This window comes from Crocodylus siamensis, chromosome 3, assembly GCF_052110815.1.
Source record: "Crocodylus siamensis isolate JL-2025a chromosome 3, ASM5211081v1, whole genome shotgun sequence".
Classification (NCBI taxonomy): Eukaryota; Metazoa; Chordata; order Crocodylia; family Crocodylidae; genus Crocodylus; species Crocodylus siamensis.
The window spans coordinates 181,548,798-181,565,310 of NC_143397.1; the positions used below are offsets into that span (position 1 = coordinate 181,548,798).

Below are 16,513 nucleotides of genomic sequence, written 5' to 3' on the forward strand. Positions count from 1 at the left end.
GCGCTCACCCGAGCATTACAGCTGGGGACAGGCCAGCAGGTTAATGTATATACTGATTCTCACTATGCTTTTTCTACGGTCCATGTGCACGGACTATTGTGGAAAGAAAGGGGTTTCATTACGGCTTCTGGGAATAAAATTGCTAACGGCCCTCAGATTATCAAGCTACTAGAGGCACTCCACCAGCCTAAAGAGGTAGCAGTCATTCATGTGCGGGCCCATGGGAAGGCTGCTGAGGAAAAGCATAAGCTTGGAAATGCAAAGGCTGATGCAGCAGCAAAGGAAGCCGCATTTATTGGTGGAGAAGCGGAGGAAGTATCCAGGCAGGCCTTGTCCCATGCCATATGGCCATACGTCCGGGATTTAGTCCCGCAGTATTCCCCTGAAGAAGATAAATTTGCACAGAGAGCTTGTGCAAAAAAGAACTCCCAGGGGTGGTGGATAGTACCGGGAGGAAAGGTCATGATACCCAGGCCATTGCTTCGGGAGGTGCTGCAACAGCTCCATGCAAGAACCCATATGGGAGGCTTGGCTATGGGTGATCTAGTGATCCGCCAAGCAGTACCCCCAGGGCTATATGTAGAAGCTCAGCGTATTGCTACCAGGTGCATCACATGCCAGAAAGTAAACCCTCGAAGGAAACCCCCTGTGCCAATGGGATGTAGACCCTGGGCAGCGTACCCTGGACAAGCATGGCAGATTGATTTGGCCGAGCTCCCACGGTCCGGACATCATGGGTTTTTACTTGTCATGGTAGACTAGCTCTCTGGTTGGGTCGAGGTATGGCCCACCAGGACTGCCACTGCGGCTACAGTAGTGAAGTATTTGTTGCAGGAGATCATTCCCCGGTATTCTCTGCCTGAATCCATCCAGTCGGATCAAGGACAACACTTTGTGGGAAAGGTAGTTCAAGAAGTCACACAAGCTCTCAAGATCACTTGGAAACTACACACACCATGGAGACCACAGAGTTCAGGACAAGTGGAACGCATGAATAGGACCTTAAAGACTCTACTCACCAAAATCTGTATTGAAGCACGCCTTAAGTGGCCTCAAGCATTGCCGCTAGCTCTTACTTGCATTCGAAACACTCCCCGACAGGGCATTAAATTAATCCCATATGAAATTATGTTTGGCAAGCCCCCTCGAGTCTTATCCCCTGGGATGCGAGAAAATGTAACTTTTGAATTAGGTAATAGCGAGCTTCATATGTACATTATTGCTTTGCAGTCTGTCTTGTCTTCTCTTCACAGGTATGCAGCCTCCTTTCAGCGTCTGCCTTTAGACGTACCAGTACATGACTTCTGCCCGGGAGACTGGGTCTTGGTGCAGCGGTGGAAAAAGGAACCTTTGACTGAGAGGTGGAGTGGTCCTTTCCAGGTACTTCTAACAACCCACACCACTGTAAAGATTGCTGGCCATGACCGTTGGATACACCATACCCGTGTGAAACGACATCCACGAGCGTCAGAGGACACCAACTCCCAGGACGAACTCACTCCGGAAGCTGAGTCGTCCTCGGAACAAGAAGCCAGCAAGTGGAGCTGTGAACCCACTGGTGATCTCCAAGTGCGCCTATGACGGCTTAATCAAACTTCAGAAAATTAGACAAGAAAGTAAAAAGAAAAAGTTTAGGCTGTATTTGATCTCAAGAAAGGGAGAATATGGTGGGAATCTTAATATGCTTTGTTGTTATCTATGTAGTAAGAGAAGCAGGATTGAGCAGCCCTAGCCGCCAGCCTATATCCCCGCTTCCCCCAATTGCTCCCCCAGGGACAAATTTGTATGTTGACATGATGGAAAGAATTGCAGGTACCTTCAATCTTACCAACTGCTGGGCCTGTGGGGGACTCCGAGAGGCCGGAGAACAGTGGCCTTGGAGGGCTTTTCCTTTGGCCCCAAAATGGTTGGTAAGTGATAAGGCGGATGTTAAGAGTACTGGTCAAGAATGGGATGAGAACCGCAGCTGGGATCTTTCCCAAGTGGCATTAGGAGAGTACTGTCACTAGATTGATAACCACCACAGTTGAAGGGATGCAAGTTGCAGCAGTCCCCCTCAAAGCGCAGACTGTAGCAAAAGTCATGGTACTCAGAAAAATTCCTCGTAATTATCTTGATCTGCCTAAATGAAAATGGGGAGCAGAAAGCATCTTGAGGGGGGAATATTGTTAGAAATGGAATATTGTTAGAAATGGAGTATTGTTAGAAATGCACAGCTTGCATCTTGCACCTGATAAGAAAGAAACACTGCCAAGGACTTTTTTCCTTGCCCAGCCTTGCCACAACTTTTCTTATACTAAATCGCAGACTCTCCCCCAGCTTCTCCCTAGCCTTTCTCGTGCAGATTACAGAAGCTGGAATTCAACTGACTGTGTCCTTGAAAGGGGGGCGGGTTTAAACTCTTGGTGACCTATAGTACTCTCTGAGCATGCTTAATTAGCTGATGCATATTTACCTCTCCGCCCTGCATACTTAAGTAGTTAATTATAATATACATGTGATGTATGTAGTGATGTAACCACATGTATGCTTGTATGAAACGGAAGTGAGCTGTAAGAGTTCCTGTTTCTGCACACGTGCCCAGGAGGAAAAAGATAAATACAGCCTGCAAAATTCCTTGGTGGGTTCAGAGTAATCTGAGTTTTTGACTCTGCTCTGACCCTATTTGCAAATTCACCTTTTGTGCCATCTAATGAGTGTGTGTCTGTGATTTTAGTGGCCTCCAGAGAAACGAACCGCTTTTAAGCATCACCCCTGCAGACTGTCAAAGCGGGAAACCCCTGAGCCTGGCCCAGAGGATCAGAGGTCAGGTGACTAGAAGGGGGTATAGAATAGGGACATATAAGCTTGGCTCCTGTGAGGGAGCCCCAGCCTGTGCCAGCTGAAGGAGTTCCCTGTACTAAGTGGAGAAGCAGTGCTGGAGACTGGGGGGAGCCGTAAGTAGGCCTAGGAGGGCTTGAGCTGGGAGAAGCCAACAGATCTGAGTAGGTACCTGAAAAGAGCTTGGAGAAAGCCACCCCAGCTACAACTGACCACATTTAAATTTTAATTTAGGTTGCTGTTTGAAATGTGAGGCACGGTGATAGCTGAAGCGTGGTAGGGGAGTACTGAGGGTGCTCGGGGAAGGTGCTGCAGTTGACAAAAGACTGTTAAAGACTGCAGCAAGAGAAGGAGAGAGAGCGAGCTGAATGTGAGGGTGGTGATTTGAGAGCCCCTAACTGAGGACTGACAGTTGGGGATAATGACAAAGCCCTAACTGGGAACATTTATTTAGGTCAAGAGCCTGGTGGACTGAACTGAGTGGTGGGATGAGAGGCTGGTGGAAAGAAATGAAAGAATCACTCTGATGGACTGGGCAGCCTCCTGAATTCAAAATACTACTGAAGGTACAGCAGGCCAGTACAGGGAGGTACCTTGATTAGCCAGAGAGAAGAGAGATGGGAATGGCGTGGCCACAAGGAGGTGCCACATCTGCCTTTCATGGCAGGTCCCACTATACCCTCTCCATCATGGAGAAGGTCTGCAGGCCAGCAAGCGTATTATCTTGTATTACTTTCCTAACATAGTTAAAGGCCTGCCCAAGCCAAATGGTTCATCAGTCTACTGTGGTTTTGTACCTTGCAGTAACAAGAGGATGACTCCCTACCCTAAACAACCACATTCCCATTTGCAGGTGGGCTAACTGGAGGCATCCTTTAGCCCAAGTTGGTAGCAGGGCTCAAACTTTCATCTCTACAGTCAAGTCAAAACCCCTTACTTGCCCTGTTACTACATCCTCTCGACACAGGGCTCCCACACAACTATGAATCCGTCTACTATACAAATGTAACTGGATCTCAGTTTTACATTAATGTGTTATAAATATAAAACAGAGGCCCACTTCTTCCACATTCAACCTGATTATATGGCTAAAGACTCCCATAGTTTACTTGCACAAGACAGTCTTACAATTATCCAGTACCTCATACATGCCAGCAAGGCTCCATCACCATGCTACAATCTGAATTATTCATCTGTGCAACAGGGAACACTAGCATTTATTTCATAAGGCCACAGTTGTGGATTTTCCACTGGTAACTGGAGAAGAAGTGAGGGACAAAAAGACAAAGATAAGGCTAACAATATCAAACCTGCTATTTTCTAATCTAATCTTTGCTGATCGCTTTGTCGTCTTCAGGGCTTTGAAAAGCTATTATTTCCAGCTTTTCAACTGTTTCTTTTTTAGCCATAACTTTGAACTTCCTGACTGTAACAGGGAACTAAAACTCTCTTAACTGCAATCAGAGGGGGAGAACGACTTTTGTAGCCCACATGGGCAGACTGCTGCAACAGCCAGCCCCAAGCAAGAACTCGAGGCCAGGGCCCGCTAAGAATCCCGGGAAGGCTGCAGGGCAAGAACAGTTCAACAACTCATTAGGGTTTGTAGGAACTGCTGGGCACATCTCCAGGGGCAGTGACCATCTGACCAGAAAGGGCAGGTCTGGGCTGATATAAGTCCAGGCCTGCAGGCTGCAGGGGAAGAAGCTGGGAGGCAGAGCTAGCTACCAGGGGAGAGGAGTTATCCTGGGACTGGGGGGGAATTGACGCCGCTCCTTTTGAAGGTAACAGTGGTTATGGCTGAGGGGGCTGAGTCTGAGTTAGTAACATATGGTTAACTCTTTGTGTATTGGTTTATTTCCTTTATTTAAGTTTGTGACTACAGGACTGAGTTGTGGCTGCAGGGAAGGTCTGGCTGCACGGAGCAGGATGCTTGTCAGACCAGCTCTGGTCAGAGACATGTGAGGCTGGGGCACAGAGTCAGGGATAGTACACCTGGGCTGAGGGAGCTCAGCCAGATAAAAAGGGCAGAGGCCAAGAAGGCTGGAGGTCACGATTCTAGCTCATAAGGCAATTAAGACCCTCTTAAAGAGGAAGTACGCCCATGGGGTGAGGGCAAAGAAGTAAAAGGCAGCAAGGAATAGGCCACCCCAGGCCTCATGAGTAGCATCCTCTTAAAAATAAGCTACATCAAGTCATGGCAAGCAAGAGGAGGAGGTGGCCAAGGAAAATGGCCAGGCCGGTCTGGCTACTAAAGGCACTAGGCTTCAGGAAGGGCAGAATACCCGAGCCTGTCACACTAACTTTTAAATGTTTGCGGTTTTTAAATTTATTTCAAGTATTGCTTTAAATTCATACAATTATAGGTTTGCCTGTAGCATTCTCCCAGTGACTTTTTAAATCCAGGAATTTGTTATTGTCAAATAAATAAAAAATAAATAAAATATTGCCATTTCTTCCTAACACTTGTAAGTATTAAAATTTTCAAAAAGTAATGTCAGAAAAGGATGAAGGCAAATATTATTCTATAAACAGATAGGTAAACCAACTTTTCTAATGTATATTTCTTTTGATATATGATATGTATATATCATGAATTGGAAAGATAGGTAAGTTCATAACAAAACTGACCAAATCATTACACTTCTCTTACCACTAAAAAATAAGTAGGAGGTAATAAAAGCTGTTCCAAACAATATTCTACCTCACTTGCCAATGACAGCCTTTATCCTATCTGTCCCCAGAAGTCTAAATAAATAGATTAGTTGGCTTTATAGTGTTCCCTGTATGTCAACAGATTCAAGCTGTTCAAACCAGCACCTTCAGTTTCACCCAGAAACCAACAAGTAGCCAGACCCTGCAGATTCAAGAGTACTGGTCTCACATCCTTCCAGGAAGATAAACTACTTAATAAACAGTCTGCCATGTTCAGTTCCAGCTACAATTTCCAGGCTGATTTAAGGTGTAGCCTCCTGCAGCATGCACTGCAATAGTCACGAGGTGACAAAGGTATGTATTATGGTGACAAGGACTCCATCCAAAAAAATGGTGAGCGAGTCCTAGCTAGACAGAGATGAAAGAAGTTCTTCCAGGTCACTGCTGCTCTATAATCGAATAGGAGCTATACGTTGTAAACTTTAATAAAAAAATAGTAAACATTCAGTGAAAGCCAGGTGTAACTGTCACTTTCTCTCACTGCCTCCTTGAAACAACACAGTGTCACCTTAATATGCTCTGCATTGAGTTTCAGCCAGCTAATTCATCCATACACCAATTTTTACCAGCTTTTCAAGTCAGGCACTCAATAATACATTGGACAGATGAGGTGATCCCTACATGTAAGAATGAGTGAACACTAATCCAACATCAGTTCTATAAAGACACCTGAGCCTGTGGCAAACACTTTAATCTCCCTGGACACTCCATCCTGACCTCAGAGTAGCTGTACTTAGACAACAAAACTTCAAAAATAAACTTGAACGCGATACTGCGGAACAAGAAATCATCCACAGACTGGATTGTGTTAACTACTGTCTACAGAGAGACTAGCGATTCTTCTTAACTTATTACCTGAATTAGCTTTTCTGACCCTTTGTGCCTAACAGTTTATTACTTTTTTGCCTCTCCCAGCACCGTTCCCTCCTCCCATTCCTTCCCTGTCTTTTACATTCAAATCACTTTCTCTATTGAAACACTGCTCTGTGCATGTCCTTTTATAGTATCTGATGAAAGCTCATGCAATGTAGCTCTGATTTAGTTAGTGTATAAAGGTGCAACCTATTCCGCCTTCTACCTGACTTCAGACTAACATAGCTAACTATCTCTCTGTGCTCATGGATTAAAGCAAAGTCACAAAACCCTTTCATAATACTTCTGCTGTGCAGCTACTACCCCCATTCTAAAGGCTGATGTGGAGCTAGGTGAACTGGCCTGGCAGTGACAGCATGCCACCTCCCTGCCCCTTCCTCCATTACCCCCAATTTCTTTGCAAAACTCCTGATGACTGATTGTGGAGCCTCCAGGGTCTGTGGAACACAGTTTGAAAACCACTGAATTAGTGGAAACAGAAGTAGAGCTGAGTACAGCGGACTATACCTTCTCATTAACCAACCCTTGTAAGGTCCCCATGTACATAAGGGATGTGAAGAGGCACAAGCTGAAACCCTGTGGAACTGCCTCACAGGTGATGAATAACTATGTAAAACTGTGGTCAGCAAGGAAAGAATGAAGCCATGCAAGGGAAGCCTTTCCAATGCTCTGGGGAGTCAACACCACTTCATTAAGTTTACTGAATGTAGCTGTCAGATCTAACAGTAGACCGGATGATTTGTATGCTCGCTAGGAAGGACAGCCTCTACCTACACTAGCCTCCACTGTTGTGCCATTCTGGGTCTACATCCAGAAAGTCAAAGAAATCTGTGACATTTAGGGTGCCTATACATATGTAGTGAGGCTGCTCTGATGTGCTGTAATTACAGCAAGAGAGAGAGAGAAGAAAGGCAAAACTACATCTGTTTGCTAACTGTTATTGGGGATATTTGCAACTTTGAAGTCTTCACATTAAACCATTTTGGAGTTATGACTGAACAAAATAAGTTAGTATCGTTTTGAAAAAAGGGAAAACCACTTACTTTGGCAGCAGCTTGTTAGATTTCCCCAATAAACATTTTAAGGCTCAGCAATTTATCTTCCTTAATAGATTAAATCTGTGACCTTTTAAGGGTGACACTGGGGACACTTTTTCCCAGTTTTAGCTAAATAGGTTACTATTATTCCATGATTTTGATAATACCCCTCTGAAGTAAGTACTAGTTGCTTTATTTTTGGTAAATTGAAATCCAGAGAGATTAAATCATTTGTCCAGATCAAAGAGTAAATGAATGGAATATCCAGAAACAGGAGATTCATGACAACCCTTAACTACTTTAAATGTTCCCCAAAATTTCCCATTATGAAGTACCCAAGATTTCAAGATAGCCCAAAACAATTTTCTTCTTAGGATCACTGCAAGAAAATTGCATCCTTTTCAATATACGAAGACATAACATTTTATATTTTTATTCTTCCTCATTAAAGAAGGGAAAGAAGATGAGAGAAGGAGAATTTGACTTGTGAAAGGGCATTTAGTGATGGGTAGCTCATAATAAGGATGCTTGCAAAATTATTAGTTTGTGTCAGGAATGAATAGTTGTGATGAAATAATTTTGCATCGCTGTAAAATTTTCAAGGGGCCATAGAAAGGCAAACATAGCATGCCCAGAATCTGTCAAAGCCCTCCCTAATAAACTGCAGTATACACATGATTAGTTATGATGAGGGAAACACACTGCTGACACTAGAACAAAGATCCAGCTTCATGAGCACTTTGCCTTTAAGCTATCAGAGCATCCTTGCTTCTTCCCAAGCCAACAGACTCCAACCCCTCCCCCCATGCATTCACTTGCATTTCCTCTTTTTGTTAATCACAGAAAAAAAGAAATGTTTTCCAAAGAGCTTGTATCCCAAAAAGACTGCCCTTCAGAAGTCAAAATGGCAAATGTCTGCTGCCACAGAGCAATTCAGCCATGATGAAAGCATTTAAGGCAACAGCGGTAGAGAGAAAAAAAATGTAATGCTTAATACAAGGTTCCATTTTTCCTAAAGTGCATTTGGTGAAACTGGAAAAGCTACCAGGGAAATAAGACCTGTGGTCACAGTGGGCACCTGTACATGAATGCAGAATGATACACTGTAATAGTGATTCCTATTCTGACCAAAAGACAAGGGTTGATAGATTAACTTATATTTTCTCTTGTGAAAAGAAGTAATAAAAGACTAAATGTTGCATTTTGATACTATGGACATTGACAAAAAAGTCAGTGCTAAAAGTTTAAGGCCAAATATTCAAGCATTTGGTACATACAATCATTACTCCAGTGAAGTCAGTGGATAAAAGCCAATGAACACTGGTGGAGGATATGACCCTCTATTTCTAAAGCATTCAGAACCCAGTGCAGAAATACTTCTGTGAACTGTATTAAAATCTGGTAAGATGGACTCTCTTCAGTGAAATCTGTGTGCTGTTGCATGTCAGTCAGAGGCATAGAAAGCTTTTCAGTGCTTGGGGCAGGGGTTTGTGCGGGAGTGGGGGGAGAGGTTGGCAGAGTTATGCTGACTACTGGATAGTGGGCAGTGGGGGAAGGGAAGGAGGGGAAAATGAGCAGAGTCTTATCTGCCCCAGCTCTCCTCACTTTGGGTGAAGGTGCTACTGCTGCAGCTGCGGCTGTAGCAGCACAGGCTCAGGTTGCTGCCACTGAAGGGCAGGGATCAGTCCCAGCTACTTGGTGTCTCATTTGCCACTCCTCCCCACCCCCTACCTTCAGGGTTGTGCTTTTTATGACAAAACTGTCCAAAGGAGAGTATTATTCCACCTCTCACCTCCAAATAAACAACAGGGAATGGGGCTGCATGTGTCTGGCACCAATGGCTGGGTTGTACAGGGCTGTGCCTGCTATGGCAAAGACTCTTGGGTGGCGGGAGACATAATGGGGCCCACGGCTGGTGTCCCACTTGCCCCCCTGCCAGTTAGGCTACGGAACTGAGTCCCTTTCTTCACTGCTTTCCTCTACTGCAGAGGAATACACAATCTAGGAAAAGGAAGGAGAAGGGAAGAGAAAAGCATTTTTAGCCTGTGCTTCTATTATATGAGGCTGCGTTTTTGGTTGTAGCCATGTTGGTCTAAGGACACAGGCAGGCAAGGTTCTTTGAGTAGATATGATGTCTTTTAGTAGACCAGCTGAGTAGTTGGAAAAAATTCTTAGCAAGCTTTTGGATACAGAGAATCCAGCAGAGACTCCAGCAGAGATTCCCTATGCCTGAAGAAGGGTGACTGCACCCAAAAACTTGCTAAGAACTTTTTTCCAACTACTCAGCTGATCTCATAAAAAATATCACATCTGCTCAAAGAACCTTCCCTGACTGTTACATGAGAATTTTTTTGTACTCTTTATTATTTTGTTATTCCAACAGAAGGATGAATGGTGGCATTCTGAAGGAGTTAGTATTCAAAAGCCAACATTTACACATTTGGCACCTAAATAAAAGTAACTCAGTTATTAGGTAAGCAATGTGCAGGCAGCTTTTACTGTTTTGGTGTCCATCCATGACACGCATTTGAAGACTATACATCCAGTCAGTTCTGCACTCGGTACTGAGGCACATGTGCTGTTGTTTTTACCAAAAAGACTTTGTGTTTGCTCTCTGGTCCCACGTACTATGGGACACGGAACAATTACGATAATAAGACAGAATGCTAAAAAGTGCCTAAAAGACTTAGGAATCTCATTGAGACATAGGCTCTTTTGAACATTGTACCCATTGTCAGTGTTACTATTTGCTTCTTCCTTTTGTATAGCCTTTTCATGTAGCAACAAGGTAAACAAAAAAATAGAAAATTGTGTTTATAAACTAATAAATACTGTCAGTGGACCCAGGGGCAGGAATTGCATCTGAAACTGTTCTGTGCTCATTTTCTAAATTGACAAAATGAGCAGCTTCTTTTTAACTTTAATGAGAGTTGCATGTTACTACTGAGAAAAGAATAATGGATGCCTGTGCACCAATAATTTTAATAAAACCCTTTTAAAGAATGAAAATGAGAGACCTCAAAAATAATGAATACAGAATTAAAATTTTCAGGCCACATTTAATACTAAAAGGGGATTTTAAAACACTAGTCCTAATAATTAATGGATGTTTTTTCATTAAATTAAGGGTTTGTTTCTGTGTGCAGCTTTGAATAAAGCTCTTTCTAACTGCACATCTTGGAAAATGATTTACAGAGGAAAATATTGCTGGTACTTAAGGGTCAAAGAATAATCTGTTTGTTTCACTGAATTCATGGTAATGACAAATTGTCCATGCTTTTGAGTAATGGAAACTCCCATTTTTATTATCTAAAGCATTCATTACTCACACATTTAATATACTATTATAATTTTAAAATAATTTGCATAAAATGTTTTTAAAATTGCTGGCTCAACCGTCCTGCTAAATTGTGTTCCAGGGTTTTTAACTTAGTTAACAATAACTATCTAACAAAAGTACCCTTTATCAGGAAACAGGATATGGAAATGTTGTTTTGTTATTAAAAATATGACCTTTCAAATGGTTTCCTCCAATAGCATATAGTCGGTCATTCATTACAGCCAAAGCGTGGATTGCTCGCTTTGTGTTCATGTCCTGTTTTCGGGCCCAGACGTCCATGACAGGGTCATAGCAGTATAGCCAGGGGACGTATTCTCCATTGTGAACTCCCCCTACAAAATAAATATATCTTCATTAATTAGCATAAATGAAGATGTGGCCTTGCAACAAGACTTTAGCTTTGTTTTGTATGTAGCAGAAAGTAGAAAAAAGACATGCCTGAAATATATATTTTGCCATTATGCACTGCTCCAGCATGTGCTGCTAAAGGCTGTGGTAGGGAAGATACATAACGCCATTCATTTGTCTCTAAATTATAGCATTCGACGCTGGACAAGTAGCCAGTTTCATTTCTTCCACCGATCACATACAAGTTCTTGTCAAGCCGACATGCATAGAAACTGGCTCTCCTAGAGTATAAAACAAAATACACAAAAAAAGCCAATTAGATGCTAAAACATTTTCTGCATTTCATGCCTTGGTCTTAATAAGAGGCTGTTTCAAGTTCTAATTCAAACAGGGGTGTCCATGGATCTTAAACGTTTTGGATCATTTAAAGATTGCATCTAGTTTGGTAATCAGATACATGTTCTGCATCAAATGAATACTTTGTTTTCAGTGTCAAAACAATTAACACACATATATCTGGTGGGGAATGCCTTTTTCCAAAGCTGTTGCTTTTTCACACCACTGAAGGATAAAAAAGGCGTTCATTAATGTTTGGGGCATTTGGTACCTTGTAAGGATATAACAACTCAGTAAGACAAAGTGAAAAATGAGGTAGATAATGTAACAATAATAAATTATCTTGACATTCACTTTCTTTATGGTCCTTCAAGGGTCATTGTTCCCAATTTACTAAGAGAACCACATCATCAAAATTTTTCTTCAATTATCATTTTTTTCCTCTTTCTGCAGTACTGCAAATAGAACAACTTTCCTTAAGCTAGCCACAGTATTATATTTCTGCCCTCTAACTCACAGAGGTCCATCACCATATAACTAGCCCTGAACAAAGTTTCTAGCCATCCATCTATTTTCACATGCAACTCAGGCTCATGGGAAGCTAATTAATGTTTCGGGTCAGGACTGCAGGATGACCACACTTCTATAGGTTGTTCTTCTTGCTACTCCAAAATTAACAGTAAGTCTCTACTACTGCAATAAAACCATAAGGCTGATAAGTATCGTGAAAATACTAGAGAAAATTCCCACTGATATTAGAAAGAGAACTATCATGGCCAAGGTGGCAGGATCAATTCCTTTATTTGTGGCAACAAAATGAGAAAGAATACTTCAGGCCTGAGCCCAGTTAAGACTGACAATACTTTTAGGGGTCATTCTTAAAGTCTTTACTCTGGCAAAACTCCTAATGGAGTCTGAACCTAGAGAGAAGTAGGCATTTTAAAATACAGTTCTGTTACTCAGCAGGAAGCAACAGAGTTGTACCTCACAGACTAATTCAGATACCTCAGATTTCACAAGTAACAGCTTGCTTTGCCAGATGCTACTACTCAGTGAAAATGGGACACTACATCTAACGTATACATTGCGATTATAGTTTGTAATTCAAGGCATGGGGCAGGTTTTTCAAACTTGCACAGCTAACATTAGGCACTTAGGGTGGTTATAGACATGCTCTGGGAGGCACGTGGTGGGGGCACCTCACCGTAGTAGCACGGCCAGCTCTTGGGCGCAACACCAAGCCCTCCCCCACCCGGTTCTGCTGTGGAAGGCCCTGAAGGGAGGGCAGCCCACATCCGCCCTCACCATGTGCACAAATATGGGGGGAACATGCCCCCTATGCCTCCGTCTGAGAGTGCACAGTGGTGGGAAATCAGCCTCCCCCTCACTCCCCCTGACCTCCTGCCCCCAGATGAGCTGCCTGTGGCTCCCCAGCTGCACAATCCTGGCCCAGCCCTGGGCCCCATGCACTGCCCCAGCTGGGCAGCACTGCCAGTCCCAGCCCTGCCCTGCTATCCCCCTCCCTCCTTCACCATGGGGGCCTCAATCTGTCCCCACCCTGTCCTGCATAGACTTACCTGAAGGGGACTGCTCTCTATGCTGCCTGGCTGCCATGTGCATGTGTTTGCGCATATATGCATGTGGCACTCCCTGCCTCTGATTGCCCTCCTCCTGCTCCCCCCAGCAGGTTGCAGGCTGAGAACCAGTGGTCTACATGTACCACAGTCTTACTCACTGATTTCATGCCTAGGCAGCTGTGACCTCACTAACGAAGAACTGGGTTCCTGAACTCCCTGTTCTGCTCGTCATTTTTACCTGTGTGTATATAGGTAACCTGAAATGTGCAGGATTAAGTCCTCAGTTGTGCAAGGCCTATTTGCCATAAAAATGACAATGCCATCACAGTGAACAAGGCTCACACTAACAGCAAAGGAGGATGCTGCTGAAGGTGGCCAAGGGATGCTCTCTTGAGAGACTCTTGGTCTCTGCAGGAGCTGTTAAATTAAATTACTAACACTTGATTTATCAGTCAGTTGGCAAGTAGAATCTACTGACATATGACTGAGTAGCAAAGGTACATCGCATGTAATTGTCATGCTATCAGGTTTCTCTCAGGTAAACTAACTATAAACTAAACTATTTATAAATCTAAATATAAAATAAGCAAATTTATCAAATACTTTTTAATAAAAGAATTTTGTAGTGCAAAACTGTGTATGTGATTAGACTATTTACATAATGCCAACCATGAAGAAGGAGTTGGTGCACTGGAATTTGACCTTAGCAATATAAAACATGTGTATGTTGTTGTCTAGGACTTCCTTTAACTTTTGTCCAACCTCAGTACACAGAATAAGGTACAATTTACAGATCTGACTATTTAAGCAAAGATTTTCTTAACAGTCTTGCATGTGTACTCCTGGTTTTATCCACAGAGTGTCACTGTTAGGAGCCAAAATGAAATAGGATGCTCCACACTTCTGATTAAATGTGAATGTTTATGCAAAAGCTCTAACACCAAAGATTTAACGTTTTATGGTCTGAACTCATTTAGCACAAAATGGAACATAGTAGATTGTTCATTGTTCTTCATTTAACTAAGCGCTGCAAACCTTATTCCAGACTATAATATGCTATACCTGATTTCAGATTAGCAACTTTTCCCCCAACAAAACAGGAAAGAGACTAGCTACTCTTGGAACAAAAGTTATACTGGATTACTACTGTGGATCAGAAAATGGGTCCATCTCCTAGTCCCACATTCTACCTCTAGCAGTAGCCAATACTTGATGCTTCAGTGGATTGTGAAAAGCTCCCCTAATGAACTCAGCTGAATTTTACAATGCTGCATGTGTGAAAGGGGGAAGACATTTTTCCTGATCCCCACAGGCATTGAATTTATACCCTGAAACATGAAATGTGATGACTAAACTTAGCTTTAAAGCTATCAGTTTTATTACTGCACATAACAATGCCCGGATCTTGTTAAAGGGACACTGAGAATATGATTTGTTTTAACCAAAAGTTTTTCCATTTATGTTATTAATAAAAGTTAGATTAAAACAAGACAAGATTACTTTCTTTATCTCTATTTATTGAGTTTTTCTCATTAAATTCACTTTGGACAGTGAAATTAGGTTGGTCTGCTTCTAGACTATTTCATTTTCTTTGCACTGGCACAATTAAGTATTTTTTAGTTAAAAATATTGCAGAAGAATCTCTAAATGAAACACTTTAATTAATTTTTTTAAAATACTAGAAAAGGCTTTGATGTTTACCAGGCTTTGGTCACACTTAGTTCAAAGCTGAAACTACCCAGGTACAGAAATGCTAATTGACTTGTACTTTTAGCAATAGTGCATTCCATAAATTGGGAGAATTCATAGATTTAATAGATTTCATAGACAGTAGGGGCTGGAAGGGACCTCGTGAGATCATCGAGTCCAGCCCCCTGCCAGAGGCAGGAAGTCTGCAGGGATCAAATGATCCCAGCAAGATAAGCATCCAAACACCTTTTGAATAAGTCCAGAGTAGGTGCTACTAGGACTGTACAAAGCTTCGATAGCCAATTTGATCTGGAGGAGATTTGGCCTGATTTGGGGATAGAATCTCTGAATCTGAATTGAATTGGGAGACCAATTAAAAGCTCTGAATCAATTTGGAAAAACTTTGGAAGAGATTCAGCTGACTTGGAGATTCAGCCATAGACTAAAACAGGCAGGTGACAGCTGCCTCCAGCTGGTAAGTATGTTGGGGTTGGGGGGGAAGGAAGGGATGTGGGGGAGGTAGAGATTGGGGCTGGAGCTGCCCAGCCAGGGTGGAGGACACAGGACTCGGGGAGGGAGGTGGGGGGCATGGGATGCGGGTATGGCAGTGCTCAGAGTAGGTGCTCTGTCCAGCTGCCACTTGCCCAGCCGGGCTGGGGTGGGGGGGAGGCAGGAGGCAGGATGTTGGCACGGCTTGCTCTGGGTGGAAGGGGGCATGCAGCAGCAGGTCATAGCCTCCGCTTCCAGCACTGCCACACCCACATCCTGTGCCCCCCTGTGTGGCTGGCAAGTAGCAGCAGTGCCCGCCCCTCCTGGCAAGCAGCAACAGCACCCACCCTGCCTGTGCTGGCTGGCAAGTGGTGGCAGGGCAGAGTACCTGCTCCCAGCACTGATGAGGGTACTCAGTGTTGTGAGTGGGGGCTCTGCCCTGTCACCACTTGCCCAGCCAGCATGGGGGGAAGGGAGGCAGAAGGGGGCAAGCAGCAGCATGGCATAGCCCCCACTCCCAGCACCTCCACACTGACATCAGTGCTGAGAGCGGGGGCTCTGCCCTGCCACCACTTGCCAGCTGGCGCAAAGGGGCACAGGATGTGGGAGCATCAGTGCTGGGAGCGGGGGCTGTGTCCTGCTGCTGTTTGCCCCCTTCCACCTGGAGTGAGCTGTGTCCGCATCCCGCCCCCCTCCCCAAGTAACGTGTCCCCCCCACCCCAGCTGGGCAGCTTGTCCCAGCCCTAGCCCCAATCCCTCTCTCCCCCATGCTCCTTTCCTCCCCACTCTCCCAACCCCAACAGACTTACCAGCTGGAGGCAGCTGTGTCAGCTGCCTGTTTAGTCTATGGCTGAATCTCTGAAGCAGCACCGAGTCTTTTAGATCTGATTTGGCTGAATCGAATCACTGTCCTCCCAATCAGCTGAATCCGAAGTTAATACTTGCCGCTTTCCACTAGTGCTTGCACTACTTTGTGGGGGGGAGGGGGTGAAGGGAGTCTGTTCCAGACCTTGGACACTTGAACTGTAAAGAAGGTTTTCCTTATATTGAATCTGAATAGGCCTTCTAGAAGTTTGTGGCCCTTGGGGAGCCCTGGTAAACAAGTATTCTCCCAGATCCTGATGCACCTGCCTTATATACTTATAAACAATCACCAAGTCCCCCCTGAGCCTTCTCTTCACCAGCCTGAAGAGTTCCATGTCCCTCAGCCTTTCCTCATAAGGCTTGCTCTCTTGGCCTTTGATAAAACTGGTGGCTCTTCTCTGGACTCTCTTGAGCTTATCCACATCCCT

The 16,513-nt window shown here is 43.9% G+C and overlaps 1 protein-coding gene across 3 annotated transcripts in view; it reads right to left on the minus strand.

Annotated features, from left to right (window-relative positions):
- Window positions 1–16,513, minus strand: part of KLHL14 (kelch like family member 14) — a 107,909-nt gene that overhangs the window by 12,232 nt on the left and 79,164 nt on the right. For all 3 annotated transcript variants that reach the window (XM_090039905.1, XM_090039904.1, XM_090039906.1), the window contains exons 6-7: window positions 11,221–11,411; window positions 10,956–11,114 (exon numbers count right to left, since the gene is read on the minus strand). In XM_090039905.1, the coding sequence (XP_089896031.1) occupies window positions 10,956–11,114; window positions 11,221–11,411 (350 nt within the window). The remainder of the gene's footprint in view (window positions 1–10,955; window positions 11,115–11,220; window positions 11,412–16,513) is intronic.